The sequence below is a fragment of the Lissotriton vulgaris genome, chromosome 11 (assembly GCF_964263255.1).
Source record: "Lissotriton vulgaris chromosome 11, aLisVul1.2, whole genome shotgun sequence".
Classification (NCBI taxonomy): domain Eukaryota; kingdom Metazoa; phylum Chordata; class Amphibia; order Caudata; family Salamandridae; genus Lissotriton; species Lissotriton vulgaris.
In genome coordinates, this window is record NC_141699.1 from 96,119,807 (window position 1) to 96,134,304 (window position 14,498).

At 46.2% G+C, this 14,498-nt stretch overlaps 1 protein-coding gene across 1 annotated transcript in view; it reads right to left on the bottom strand.

Annotated features, from left to right (window-relative positions):
• Positions 1-672: 672 nt before the first annotated feature.
• The window catches only part of LOC147679031 (glutathione S-transferase theta-1-like), a 69,581-nt gene continuing 55,755 nt past the window's right edge, over positions 673-14,498 (bottom strand). Inside the window, exon 5 of the mRNA XM_086942764.1 lies at positions 673-2,199. Within this exon, the coding sequence (XP_086798890.1) occupies positions 2,002-2,199 (198 nt within the window). The 3' untranslated portion in view covers positions 673-2,001. The remainder of the gene's footprint in view (positions 2,200-14,498) is intronic.

The window sequence follows — 14,498 nt, forward strand, 5'->3', positions numbered from 1 at the left end:
CGCAAATATCTTGGGAGTCCCAGGGTCGCGAAGCGGACAGCGTCCGTTCGCTGGCTACTTGAGGGCAAGAGACAAAATGGATGCCGTATCTAAGATGGAACCCGTGGGTACAGATGAAAAAACCCACGTAACAAACGAACGGTTTAAGTTAGCACAGCGAAACTGCGCACACTTACTAAACTCGTCATTTGCGGTTCTTAGATACCAGACTCGACCATATTCGTGCGAGTCGAAAGCACCACTTACAATTGTCACGGAACCTCAATGGCTTACGAGGCTGCTGAGGCCATGAAAGGTGTGTGATGCATACAATGCCAAGGGAAGCTTCAAACAAATAGACACCAATCATATCTCGGTTTATAATAGATACATACATAAATATATATAGTTTTTAGATAAGATTTAAAAATGTTTTCGTAGGCTTCTTGTAAGCAGCTACAAAACTGAAAGCACAGACAAATAAACCACGTATTTTGTCAAATGGGACCCAAGATTTAAATAGAATTCTTGAGTTTCCAGTCAAAAAATCCATTAGTAGACATCATTTTAAACACTTAAAGCAAAAACTACAGACATCTAAGAATACACAAAATAGCTTCTGGGAAGACTAACACTTTCAAAACTGTATGAATCAGAAAGTATCACCAAGGAAAAACAACTGGAAACAATAGGTATTTTAACCGGTTTTTTTATTTCGATCACTTAATAGTATTCAATAACAACCAAATCAATTGCTAGATAGTTCACTCACCACTAAAACTAGTAATTGCAATTGAGTGATAAGGTATAAAAGCCTACACATTTTGAATCTTTCTATTTCTTACATCTCTAATATGCACAGAGCGGTTTAAAGCGACTCATAAGTAGGGTTCCTGGTTTTATGGTATTTTTTTTTTAAACATTTCAGTCATTATTTATCTATATTAATTTTTTGCTAGTGTACGTACCCTTATTTACTTTGGGTTTTGTGAAATAAGGAAGTGTAATATTTTCACATTTATGTAACCGATCAATATGCTTTCATGCTAGAACACCCAATATGTTTCAATGATATTAACACCCACAGTTGATACATCAATGCACGTATAACAAAACATGAACATTTTAGTATCAAAGTTTTACATATCTACTGTTGTTCAGGCCTCTTTCCTAAATTTCCTTTCTTTTTTAACCCCTTATCCGTCAATCTGCACAGCTTTTGGCCAAGCAGTCACGACATTAGAATCAGACAAAAAAAAGAATCCAATTATCCATATTTAAAAATAAATAGAGACAGGAAACTAAATGGTTTTCAGACTGTATTTAGCTGTAAAAATCAGTAGAAAGGGTAAACCGGGAGCCTTACTCATCAGATTGTAGTTTGTCAAACAGTGGCACAGAGGAAAAAGCAACAAGTATTTGTGGCAGCTACTTATGTTCATGTTTCCCTTCCTGGACCTACCCCATGCCAATTAAACAATCCTTGGAACTGTGGTGTGTGCTGAACGCAACTAAACCACTTGAACCATTATTATAGAATTAAAGAGGTCTGTAAAAAGGAAAGCTCAGGACTGAGTCCAGGAGTGGAACCCAGTTGTGTCTCAAAGCATCAGAGAGGATGCTCACCCACAACCACTAGAATCAGGGTCTGGGACGGGAGGAGTTACCATTCTCTAAAACATCTGTGTACCTTGTTAGAAGGACCAGCCTGGAGAAGATAAGGCCAACGGGTGTTACCTTTATCTTGACCAGCAACTTAGTCTGTTCTATGCAGAACTATACAATCAACGGCCTCCCTAATGTGTGTTGTCAAGGATGCATTTGAACTAGTGGCGATATATAGTTTTTGTTTTCTAAAAGCATAACAAAGAGAGAGTGTGTTGTGCAAGTCTCTACTCTTTTGTGCCTTTCTGCAATGCTTCAATGAGCTCAAGTGAGGTTTGGGACTCCATCAGCATTGCCAGACTCCCCAGGCCATGCTGCGCGGACTTGGTCGATTCCTTCTTTATAAACAACAGTTCTTTACTTCAAGTGGAGGAGTACGGCCTTCATTGCTTCTACTATTTGGGGGTTCAGGGGTTCCTTCTTCATAGTCCTAAAGCCCAGCAGTTTCTTGTGCGCCTCCTGGAAGAGTTCTGTGCCCAGGGCTGCTTCCACCCGCTCACGCCAGGCATCCAGCTTCGGGCGGTCTTTAAAGATGTCCTCACCAGCGCCAATAACCTGCATTAAAAATAAAAACAAGGGGACATCAATTCTGGTTCCGCCCTGCAGATTAACTCAATGTTGCCAAATTACAAGCATAAGCTGAAGGAGACCGGCTTGCAATCAGAAGGATTTAACTCAGGTTCTCATTCTTTTAGGGTGATAAAATGAGCATCATTAAGCTAACAATAATATGGATTATTTACCCATCCAAGGACAACAGGTTTCTGTGTGCATTCTATGTAATGGTGAGTTGTAATAATCATTACTAAAATAGCCATTATTGTATTCTAATACCCCCACTGCTGATAAGATACAGCAGTTTGGATCTGGAGAATAGCACCATGCTAGCCGCTAGAACTACCTCCCTCCACCACCTTTATTTTGCTAGGATTCCAATGCAGTCATTTTTAAATCAATTGAAAATTCTAGTTGACTAACTGTTTCAAGAAACCCTACACACTTTAGGAAGAAAACTTTATCAGGATATATCATATATTGCAAAAATTAATCATTTTTACGCACACAAATCCAGACATTTTTCAGATCTAGCAAAAAATAAATAAATTACCTTGGAGCAAATAGGTCCAGCCTGCAATAAAACAGCAGCAGATGCGAAATAATATCCCTAATAATGTCAACATCTCTGCCACGCAAGCAACAAACTAGGCCAGGGCTTTGAAGCAGTACCACAGAGACAAAAAATATGCAAGTGATTTCTTCGTGTGAGCCACAGGATGCTGCATCATTGCCAGCTACCTATTGAGTCACAAAGAATTAGCAGCTCTGGAGGCCAGCAGCAATCGGATCGGAATACAAGCCTTTTTAGAAATGGGGATTTCTAGCTGGGAAATGGTTTGCACCTTTGTCCAAGTAGGGACCCTTCTTCCTAGTCAGGATAAGGGGGATACACTACATAAATAACCCCTGCTCACCCCCTTGGTAGCTTGGCATGAGCAGTCAGGCTTATCTCAAAGCAGTGTGTAAAGCATTTGCCCATAACCAACAGAAACACAGTGAAAACGCTACCAAAGGACACCACACAAGTTTAGAAACATATCCAATACTTAATATATACAAAACAAAAACAAAACAATAAAAATCCGATATACAGTAATTACAAATATGCACTTTGCAAGAATAACGATAAAAATGCAGTTCCTTGAAGGCGGTAGCTCTTGCGGTGATACCACGGTGCTGAATACAACAGAATCCAACAGTTCCGTACGACTGAGTCGTTCATGGTCGCGGCAGACTCGTTAACTTTACGTTGCGCCCATCACGTTTGTGCGGGCCGGTTGTGGTAAACGTTGCAGTTGCAATGTGAAGAATAGCGGTGTGGCATGCGGTGCACTGAAGTCGCGGTACAGGCAGCGGCCCGTCATGGTCGCCCAGCGGCGTCAGTGAGACCAGGGCTGCCGTGCGGAGTGAAGGTGGCGCTCGTTGCGGATCAAAGTGTAGGCGACATAGCCGGGTGCTGGAAGCTGGCTTCGTCAGTCTGGACGGCGGTGGTGGACTGGGTGGTTGGTCGCTAGACGTACAAGTAGTACCGCAAAGTCAAGGTGCGGTCATGGGTGTCACAGTCACAAGGCAGCAGTCGTCGTCTGTGAGACTAAGGTCGCGGAGCAAGATGCAGCTGGGCCCTCTGCGGTGCCTTCAGGACGGCGGCAGAGTAGGTTGCTTTCCTCCCTCTGTGGCAACTGAAACCACGGTTCCAGATGTGGTACCCAGAGGTCGGTGAAGTATTTGCAGTCCTTGAGACTTCAGAACAGGAGGTAAGCTCCACTTCAAGCCCTCCATAACCAGTTGAGAAAGTTCAGTCCAGTCCTTTCACTGCCCAAGGAAGAAGCAGCAACTGCAGGCCAACCCTGCAAAGGAACAACAAAGCAAAAGGGCAGTACTTCTCCTGGCAGTCCTTCCAGGTCTTCTTGGCAGGTTCCTCGATTCAAGCGAGTTCTAACTGATGGGGCTAATGGTGGGGGAATTTAATTCCAATGACAAGCTGAGTGCTTGAGAGAACATGTTTGTTCCAACCAAACCACAGCAAAGTTAAAATAATTTTTGATGGGACATTTTTAGACCTGGGGACTCAGACAGAATGTCTCGATGAATATCCTATGTTGTGGAGATGAATATGCATTTTCTCTGTGAAGGTGAGGCACGTTTTTAGAACGTGGGAAGTTTGCATGAGAGCCACCAGGTCTCCGAGCATCTTAATTAAAATAAATGCAAGGGTGGGTTTTCCTTAAATAAACATGGTAAAAAACTAGTTTTAGCTTCTTTTCTCCCATGAAAAATAAATGTAGATAAGTATCGATACAATTAAAAGAAATACATATGGATAAAGACTTAACTGTTTAAAAAAATAAGTACCTTAAAATGAGAGCTACCTATCGACTTGCTTCTGCAAGCCGGTCTCCATTTCCCATTTGTGTTTTTTATGTAACAAAAAGGTGCCTCTACTGCGGAGCCCTCGCTCTGTGTTTTCACACAGACCTGCCCACGTTAACACCTGTGCCTGGCCAGTAACAGAGATGAGGGTGTGCACTACACCTGGATAAAGTTGTTCAAACGCTTACACCCTCCATTCTGTTGGATCTGGTGACCTCATTCTATTTAATATTACCTATCCTCTTACCTCTAAGAACAGGTAACCTGCTGGTTTGAATCGACCAGCCCCTATATCATGTTCCCACCAGAGAATGAGTGTAGTTTGTGGTTTCAAAACAGGTACCTGAATCCAAACAATGCAAGGATTGCCTCCAGCAACGGAGTGTACCAACTACGGTGTCACACACATTAGCAGGGGTGACTGTTCTTCATGCGCAAAAGGGGCATTGCCCTGCCACCCTCCAGGGAAGAGGCAAGAAGAGGGATATTAAACACAGAGCAGCTGAATCAGCGGTGTGCTGAATCTCCTGGGTGAACTCTAGTGAACTTTGCAGATGTCCTACAGCACGAGCCCCAGCCAGGTGAGGTTTTCCTCGACCTGCAGGCACAAGGTACAACAATGACATCACATGAGAGGGAGTCCTGGTCGCATTAGAAAGCCATATATCCGGCTGCTTTGGGGGCGCATGAGCAGTGGCCCTGGGAGGAGTGGGTGGGGCAGGCCGATGACGACAAGGAGGGAATGGGTGGGGTTGGTTATCAGAGGCAGTAGGTGGGCTGCAGGGGGCTGCCCTCCTGGCAGTAACACGTTTAGTACTGCATTTGGTTTCACTTTGAAAAAACCCATTATGGAACTGAGCACGCAGAGAGCTCCTTCTCTCAACCGTGAGAAAGGATGGATGAATGACTGAAAGGATGGATGAGTGGATGTGTAAAAGGGTGCATGAATGGATTAGTGAAAAGATGTATGTAAAGATTGATGAGGAAAAACAAGGATTGATGAGGAAAAGGCAGGGTAGATTATGTCTGGATGAAAGGATGGCTGAGTGAAAAGGTGAATTGACGGATGAATAGATGGATGAGTGAGTTAAAGCATGGATGAGTGAGTGAAAGCATGCATGAGTGAGTGAAAGGGTAAATGGAGGGATGTATGAGTGGATGGATGGATGGATGGATAGGACGCAGATGGATGGCTGAGTGAAAGGGTGGCTAGATGGATGAGCCAAAGGGAGGATGATGGATGGAGTAAAAGGATGACGTTTATGGGCAAGCTATAAGATTGAAAGATGATTGAAAGGATGAACGAATGGATGGTTGGAGGAAAGGGGTGGTTAAGTTAAAGGATGGAGGATTGAGTGGATGGATAAGTTTAATGGATGGATGTCCCTGGACCAGTGGTGGCTCTCCATTATGGGCTCCACTGCTACACTACACCCTCCTTGTTGTCTGGTCTATTTTTATTGCATCAAGAGGTAATAATTATTCACTCTTGGTACCGTAAAAATGAAGTGCAGTCCTGCTTCAGGTTCAGCAACAAACTGAGGCAGCTAGTGACATTGATCGATTGCTGACCAGGACCGACTGGTGTTCATGGGCAAAAGGGGCGTTGCCCTGCCACCCTCGGAGAAGAAGCAAGAACAGGGAAAATAAACAGAGCAGAAAGACTTGCGGTACTACCCAATGCCAAATCTTTAAAAATGAGGCTCTTCGAATAAGAAAGTGTCACTTCAAGAAGAAGCACACTGGATTTCGAACCAAGGATTACACTCACCACTTTGAAAGGTCACCAGCCACCGCTGCACATTAAACATCCACTGCATGAAGGAAAAGCTATTTCCAACACAGTGAAGTCTTGGAAGTGCAGAACACAACCCTTGCTTCCTCAATGTCACCGTCTGTCATTATGTTTGAAATGTTTGCATTTCTCAAATTCCCATCCAAATGAAGACTGCTCTTTAGCTTCTAAGCGCAATCTCATGCCATCCAGTGGCCCTACACTTAATAATAAACAGAGCAGCCAACACGCAGGTGATCTAACAGAACTTAACTTAAGGTGTGGCTGCACTATTTTGGACCATGTTTGGTAAGCATCCTGTGTGGTGTGGCCTGTCTGGATCCCACCACTTGCTCTAACAAGTTCCTTCATGAGTGCCCCCTCCTCTTAAGGCAAAGCCAATGAGAAGCCAGGAAAAGTTCCTGTTCCAGACAGATCCTGTCCATAGTTCTGATATAGGCAACCGTCCCTAGCAAACATTGGTAAATGACTACTTATCACACAAGGAATTAAATAAACCAGACAACACATGGTTTGGTGGAAAAACTGTTTGCTCCAGCTTTATTTCAGAAATGAAATATGCCAACATGGTGGGTTAACTTGCGGGTGATCCAAGGGCAGGTTCGATAAGCAACCTAAGCTGTCCACCCACCTGATAAACCAAATGGCACTGTAGGCCATCCACATTCGGTGCCACAATGCCATCTGGGGAATTTTCCTCACTTAAAGACTGTGGACTACCAGTCCAGGAGTAGAACTCATGCCTTTTGAGAGCGGAGTGTCACCAGACAAGCCCCCGGTTGGCCAGGCTTGCAACCGCTGAGGTACTAATGGGGTGTTGTTACCGGCATCCCAGGGACCTGCAGTAAAGACTCCCAGAGTTTGGCATGGAGCAGCCCTCAGTTGTGCTCGAGATAGTATCCTTATGTGCCAAATTGCCTCCAGATCATCCTGTATCTCCACCAATGCCTTGGATGTGGCAGACGTCACATACAGGGATCCCCCACCCTGGCAGGCTCCATAGTCCCCTGCAATCTGCAGTTTCCTGCGCTTCTTACAGGTCCAAGAGGGACAAGTCCATACCAACCTCAGACAGGTGTACTCCGTCCTTACTGAAGTACCGTGCGTTGCTTTCATTAATAAGGCCAAAGCTTAAGGAAAAAAAAGCTCCTCTGCTCTGTGAACTTGCACATGGCACTATTTCCCCTTCCTTGATAATGTTCAACGGCATCCCAGACTGGTCTCCATACCATACCCTGCACAGGATTATCTCAGACCACCATAACGCATAGTGCCCAATGAAGTTGCTGATATCACCCATGGTAGACTTCATTGCCTTAATTAGCGCGCTGCTTCCTGGGGAGTTGAGTCACTGCCACTGAGATGAATTACTATTATGTAAACTGGGGACCCACTTCTAGCTAATCTTTCCTGCAGCTTTGTGATCAAGCTGTGCCAATGCATGCCAGGGAAACACAGCCATAATATCAGAATTCCCGTCTCTAAGGAAAAAGCGAATGAGAAGCCAGGAAAAGTTCCTCCCTTCCAAACAGATCCTGCCCCGATACAGCAAGGCTGAGCAAGAACTGACCTCCCCGGAGGAAAGTCCACCCTGTCTGCAGGAATACAATTAATAACAAGCTGTCTTTGAAGAATAGAACCACAGCTTGCAAACTATCCAAGGCTATGAGGAGCCAGACATGAAAATAAAATTACTTGCACACTTCAGCCACGCCTGCATGCAACTAGTAATACGGAAATGGCATATGCACTGTGCAGGTAGTGAACGACACACTGCTAGTCGAACAGTCAGTAGGTGCTGCTAGTCCCATATCTTCATGAGCAAACAGCTACACCACGGCCAGGGAACACATCCACTGAGTGCAGTAACGTTGCAAGCAGGTGCTACAGTTGGGGTTCACATGCACACTCCTATAACTACCGTTGGCATAAGCTATGCCGATTTATAAAGCGAGTAGCTAGCTGAAGGCTTCTCAGTGCTGAGTGAGTCAAAGCATACACTATTGGGTTCTGAGGCGGTAAGTATCAAGGGCTAGTAGGGCTATATCCATATTTTAAGCATTTTTCTGAAAAGTGTCTCTTTCAATTCGGTTCTGAGCTCAGCGAACATTGCTTTCCATAGCTTAGGGATCAAATGCGAAAAGGATATACCTCCCCATCTGCTCCTTTGAATTAGGTGTACCTTTAGTAGTCGTGCATTGGAGGACCTTTAGTTCCTGCTAGGGCTGTAAGGTACCAGAGGGGCCCTTATCAAGGAGGATCCTTTATGGTTGATTTCCCCAGGAGCCAGATAAAGTGCCTTCAACGTTATCCTCTGCTCCACCGGAAGCCAGTACACTTTTTGCTGAGGTGTGTTTGGGTAGCTGGAGGATAGTCCACTATTCTCCTAGACTGTTGGTAGGAGGTCTAAAATTATGGTTGCTGCCGACCAGAGATCTGATTCTGCCCTCCTGCTGCTGAGCCAAGCCGAAGCAGGGGAAGGCAGGAAAATAGGTTCCCTGTCACAGGGATGTGTGATCACCTCTCAGACAGGACTGAAGTGTATTCGGCCAGGGTAGGGGTGCTTTGAAGGGCACATTTGTTGCCCTCCTTGCATACTCCAATTGGAACCAGCTCATGGATCTGTTGGCTCCTGAACTGATGCGAAACTGGACAAAGGACATGAGAGTATCCTCCCCACTGGCCAGCCCCTTCTCTGGGAGGGACCCCTGAATCAACCCAACCCTTTCCATGGGGTACTTAAGAGCTTACCTGTGGGTAGCTCTTGAGATTCGTTATGGGACAAGATTCAGATCCAGGACCACTTCATCTTCAACCATCTAGGCACTTTGGACTTTGCTTTGAGAACCGAGACTGCAACTGGGAAGGCTCCTGCTGCTCCTGGTCTCGTCGTCCTGCCAGTCTTCAGCGTCATCTTTGCCTGTGCTCCATACAGGTTCTTCTAAGAGCTTCTGGATTTCCAAGACACCCAAAGGAATCTCCTTTCGAGTGAAGGAGTCACTCCCATGAATCTGCACGCACCGCAACAAAGCTGACCGGTCCACTGTTCTTGAGCCCTCACAGTCTCCGAAAGGTTCTGCAACACAAGTGGTGGTTTTGCAACTCCCTCGTGGCCCGCACTGCCTTCATAGCAAGTTTGAAGGCAGTATCCCTCATTGGATACGCTGGAGCAGTACTCCTGTGCACCGCCTCGACTTGCGCTGTCAAGGCTTGTTGACTCTTTCCTCCAGAGATCTTCGGGCTCCAAGAAGCTCCAGCATCCAGCATCTCTTGCAACCAAGATCTCCATCCTCACTGCATCATCTGCACCGTGGGCCTAACTCATTGGTGAGCTGCTCAAGGTCCTCATGCGACCCCTGTGCCTTTGGCCTGTGGGTCCTCTTGAGGGTCTTCTTTAGCTCCTGTGGACTCCCCTGTTTGCTCAGGGACTACTCTGACTAACCTGCTTGAGGTGAGTCCCTTGGACCTTGTTGGTCCAGACACTGCACCTTTTTTTCCTGCCACATTTGTTGCTGCTGCCAATGCTTGTTTGTGCTGTCAAACCCGAACCCCTGGCTCTTGACATCAGACATGGGGCAGCCCGTGAGCACCTCCTGGTGTTCTACAGTGTTGCCTGGTCCGCACATCTACAGCGCCAAGGTCACTGTCAACTCTCCTGCATCTTCTGACATTGGTGGGCGATCATCTTCCGTGCCTCCTGGTCACTCCTGAGTGGGATAGACTCCGTCCCTTCTGCTTGAAGGTACTTTTCTTCCCGAATCCACCTTTGGGTTCCACCTGACTCTTTCACCTTCTTTGCCAGTGACATCTTCACTGAAGTCCTCAATTGTGGTATACAGCGGGTTCAGATGTCACTTAGCACCTATGCACCCAGCTTATCTGGTGTAGGTATCCTGGTTCCTGGGGTGACTCTCCAACCTTCCATCTTCCACAAGGTTTCTTCAGGGTCCTCTGGTAAGTGTCCTTCCTAAAAACTGCAACTGCGACTTACCCATTGACTTGTATTGAGCATGTGGTTGGGTTCCCACTCTGCACACGACCTCCATGGGGTTTCCTGGGTACTTACCTTGGGTGGTTCCTTGGGACCCCAGCTCTTCTTCTGGGTCTAGTCTCGACTTACGTTGTGGTTCGCATTCCACTTTATTATTATATGGTTTGGTCTCCCCCTGGCAACCACTGTGTATTTGTGTTACCTACGTGTTCTATTACTAAAGTATTGTGATTATATCTCCGGGGAGGAGATATTGCAATGTGTTAGTGAGTGTTTATAATAAACACATTTTTATGACTACACTGTGGTGGTTCTTCACTGAACCACACTATATGATTAGTACTGGTAAAACAAGCTGCTTTCCACTCCTTCTAGACTAAGTCTGAAGGCTGCTCTCCACACTTACCACTTAGAGGCTTTCTATGGTTGTCTGGGATTCTGGGTTTCTGTTTAATCTGTGTTGGCCAGTCTGTGTATTTAGAAAGCCACCAGTTCATCGGACCTCCTTAGGGTGCGCTGTCTTTTCTCTAAGGCTGATTTTGCTCCTGTGTGCCCGACACCCTTGTATCAATATCTTTTGAAGTACACTGAAGGTAGGGAAATATATTCATAATTATAATTTGTTGTATTTTATTCTCCTGGTGATTAATTTAAGATATTAATTCGGCAGACAACGGTTATTCTTTAGTTATGATAATTCAAGGATTAGGACATATATTTTCATAAAACATGTTTGTTACAAACGATACCGCTTTGTCATAAAATAGAATAGAGAGTGGGGGTAGTGGTGCATGCTCCGTTCTTTGTAACATCTACCAAGGAAACAGCTTCAAGATGGCCACACACACAATGTTATAGTGCTGATGACTTGCATCAAGGCACTTGTCTTTGTCTGTGCGTTAAAAAGCCTTGTTTTTTTTGCCACGGAATCCTGCCACTTTTTTACTAAGCATATATATGTCCCAGTTCTTGAGAGTGGGCGAGTGCTTACGTGACAGTGTATTGCTTGCAAATACCCTGGTCGAAACGAGTCATGTTCTCTGCAGATACAAAATGAAAGCAAGGAAGCGTACCTTGGAGCGTACTCTGGAATGGCCCGCACCTCTTTTCCCTGTCTTGCATCCAATTAGGGAAATTCTTCAGAAAACTGTAAGCAGGGCACCTGGATACCTGCAGAGCACTGTCCTGGCCATTGATCTGGGCATCTGTTTTCACCAGCCCTTTCCTGACACCAAAGACAGAAGTTATCTTCTTGAAAGAGGCACCTTCAATGTTGCCTTGTTTCATGCATCGTTGCAAGTTTCAAAGAGGAGTACATTAAGATTCACTGGATAACCAGCCTGCTCGTGAGACTCCTTAATACCATGTGCATCTCTCCACCAACTGAAGCTCATCCAGTCTTGTATTTTTTAAATTTGTTTTCTGGTACTTGTAATCTTTAACCCTTTGAGCGTGGCCGGAATTTCCCAGCGGTGAGGGAAAATTCGATGCGTGCGCAGATCGGACGGCTCCCGGCCGTCCGACGCACACGCCCACCGTGACGTCGGACGGTCGGGGCCGTCCGACGCATGCAAGGGGTTAACATTTAAAATACTGGACTGCGAGTCCCAGAATGCAAAGAAAATGAGTCTGAATGTTGGCTAGTCTTAATGTTTTGAAATTGAACGAGACAACTGGTAAACAAGTTTTTTTATTTTATTATATTTGGCCATTTTTTAATACATTTGTAGGTTAGGCCTGTGCAATCCTTTGTCTGGGTGATGTCATTGCAGGTGCCAAACCTTTGTCCTGTTTCTAAGTCTATCTTGGCCCTGGTTTTTGGTTCTAAAAGTCTGATCACCCTAATCTTGGTTCACTTGAGCATCAGTTCACGCCAGCAAAGCATGTATATGTGTCTTTTATTTACTGGGTACAAGGTGCTTCTGTGGTTGGCCCACGTCATCCATGAAAAACACCAGAAAGTGGCTTTACAAAGCACATCACATAGCATAAAAGTGGACCCCACTGGCCCGCCGGCAGCACATACGGGAACCTGCTGTTCTCCTTTCCCTTGATGCCACTATGGCGTTCGACACCGTGGAATGGCCTTATCTGTTTGCGGTGCTTCAACACATGGGCTTCGGCCCTAAGTTCTGCGCCTGGGTTCGTCTACTCTACGCCAAACCCCTGGCCCAGATAGCGGCAAATGGTCACATCTCTAGAGACTTCCCACTTGGTCGTGGGACAAGGCAGGGATGCCCGCTATCCCCCTTGTTATTTACGCTGGTCCTTGAACCATTGGCAATCTGGATCCGGTGGGAACCCTCCATCAAGGGTATCCGGAGGTCGCCGGCATGGGAAGATCGCATTTCTCTCTACGCAGACTATATCCTTCTTTATCTCACCTCCCCCAAAAAGTCAATTAATTTGGGAGAGTGTCGGGATATAGGATTAACTGGACTAAATCGGTCCTATTCGTTCTTGCCGGCCTTCCACCTACGCTCCCTGCGAGCTGCCCTTTACGTTATACTGAGGCGGCTTTTAAGTATCTGGGTGTCTATGTGTCGTCGGACCCGGACGAATTCTATGCCCTGAATTTGAAACCCCCACTGGACCGGTTCAAGCGGGATGTGAAGGTGTGGCGCTCCCCCCCTCTCACTCTCCTGGGCAAAGCTGCACTGTTCAAAATGATGACAGTCCCCCGCTTCCTGTATCTTCTCCAAAATACGCCGTTCCCGGTCCCGCCCTCCTACTTTACGGCGATCTCAGTGGCGGTTTCTGCCTTGCTGTGGGACGGGAAGCCAGCGCGGATTGCGCAATGCAAACTGGTGAAAGACTGGTATGACGGGGGTATAGCACTGTCTAATATCGAACTATACTACTGGGCGGCCCACCTCAAGCAAATCAACTATTGGCTACATGCCCCGCAGACTGAACCCGCTTATTTAGCAGACAGACAGTGTTTGGAATCTAGAGGTCTGTTGAGGAACCTCTACAGTCGTAGCGTGCCGTCCGACCTATTGGGTCCGACACGTCACACGGTTCAACTCTGGTATAAAGCACATAGACGCCTTCAGTGCGCTAATGTTATCACGCAAATGACACCCTTGTGGGACTCGCATAGACTAGGTTTCCTGCGCAACAGTAAGGGGTTCCAGGCGTGGGACAACATAGGCATATCGGTAGTGGGAGACCTCTGGAAAAAGCGCAAGGTAGTAGACTTCTCATTTCTACAAACCAAGTATGATATGGTACAGTCTGAACACTATAGGTATATACAAATCCGACATTCACTGCAGACAGCCGTCCCGATGGGGACGGACCTGCAGGAATCCACTCCTCTTGAAGATAGGTTGTTGACAGAACACATGTCCCGCAAAGCAACATCCTTCACATATCGGAAGATGGTTAACAACCTCCCTGACATGTTATCTAAGTTGCGGTTGAGTTGGTCAAGGGATATTGGCGACTTCGACGACTCGGAATGGCAGGAGGCCCTCTCCTCGCCGCAGGAGACAGCGATCCCCTCCAGACTTAAACTGGTTCAGCGGAAAATATTACACCGCACATATTACACCAGAACAGTCCTTCACAGGATAGGAAAGGCTTGCCATGAGTACTGTCTCCGTGGATGCGGAGAGAAGGGAACATTCTATCACACCATATGGGACTGTGGCCGGGTGACAATGTACTGGGCTGCTGTGATGCGCACCATTTCCCAAACCACAACTGTTTCCCTGTTACCCGATCCCCGGCGTTGTCTGTTAAATGTATGGGAAGCAACAGACCTAACCCATCGTCAGCAGGACTGGGCCATGCTAGGTATGATGATGGCAAAACGTAACATAGACAGACTGTGGGGTCCTGATGTGCTACCTACGTTGAAGGACTGGTGCAGAGACATGGATGTAGCGATGGTGGCCGAGAAAGCGCTATTTGTCCATCGGGGGTGCCCTGGGAAGTCGGAACAAATCTGGGGGGCATGGAACAAGTTCAGAGGGGATATATGTGAGCCCCACGGATTGACTCGGATAAGGCCCTTTCAGATTAAGAGTTCTGCTTGAGTGTTTATATGTTGGGAGATGTATTTCTTTGAATTGTACAATTTCCCTATTGCTTTACAGATGCTATACCGATGTGGACTTGACTGTAATTGCACTG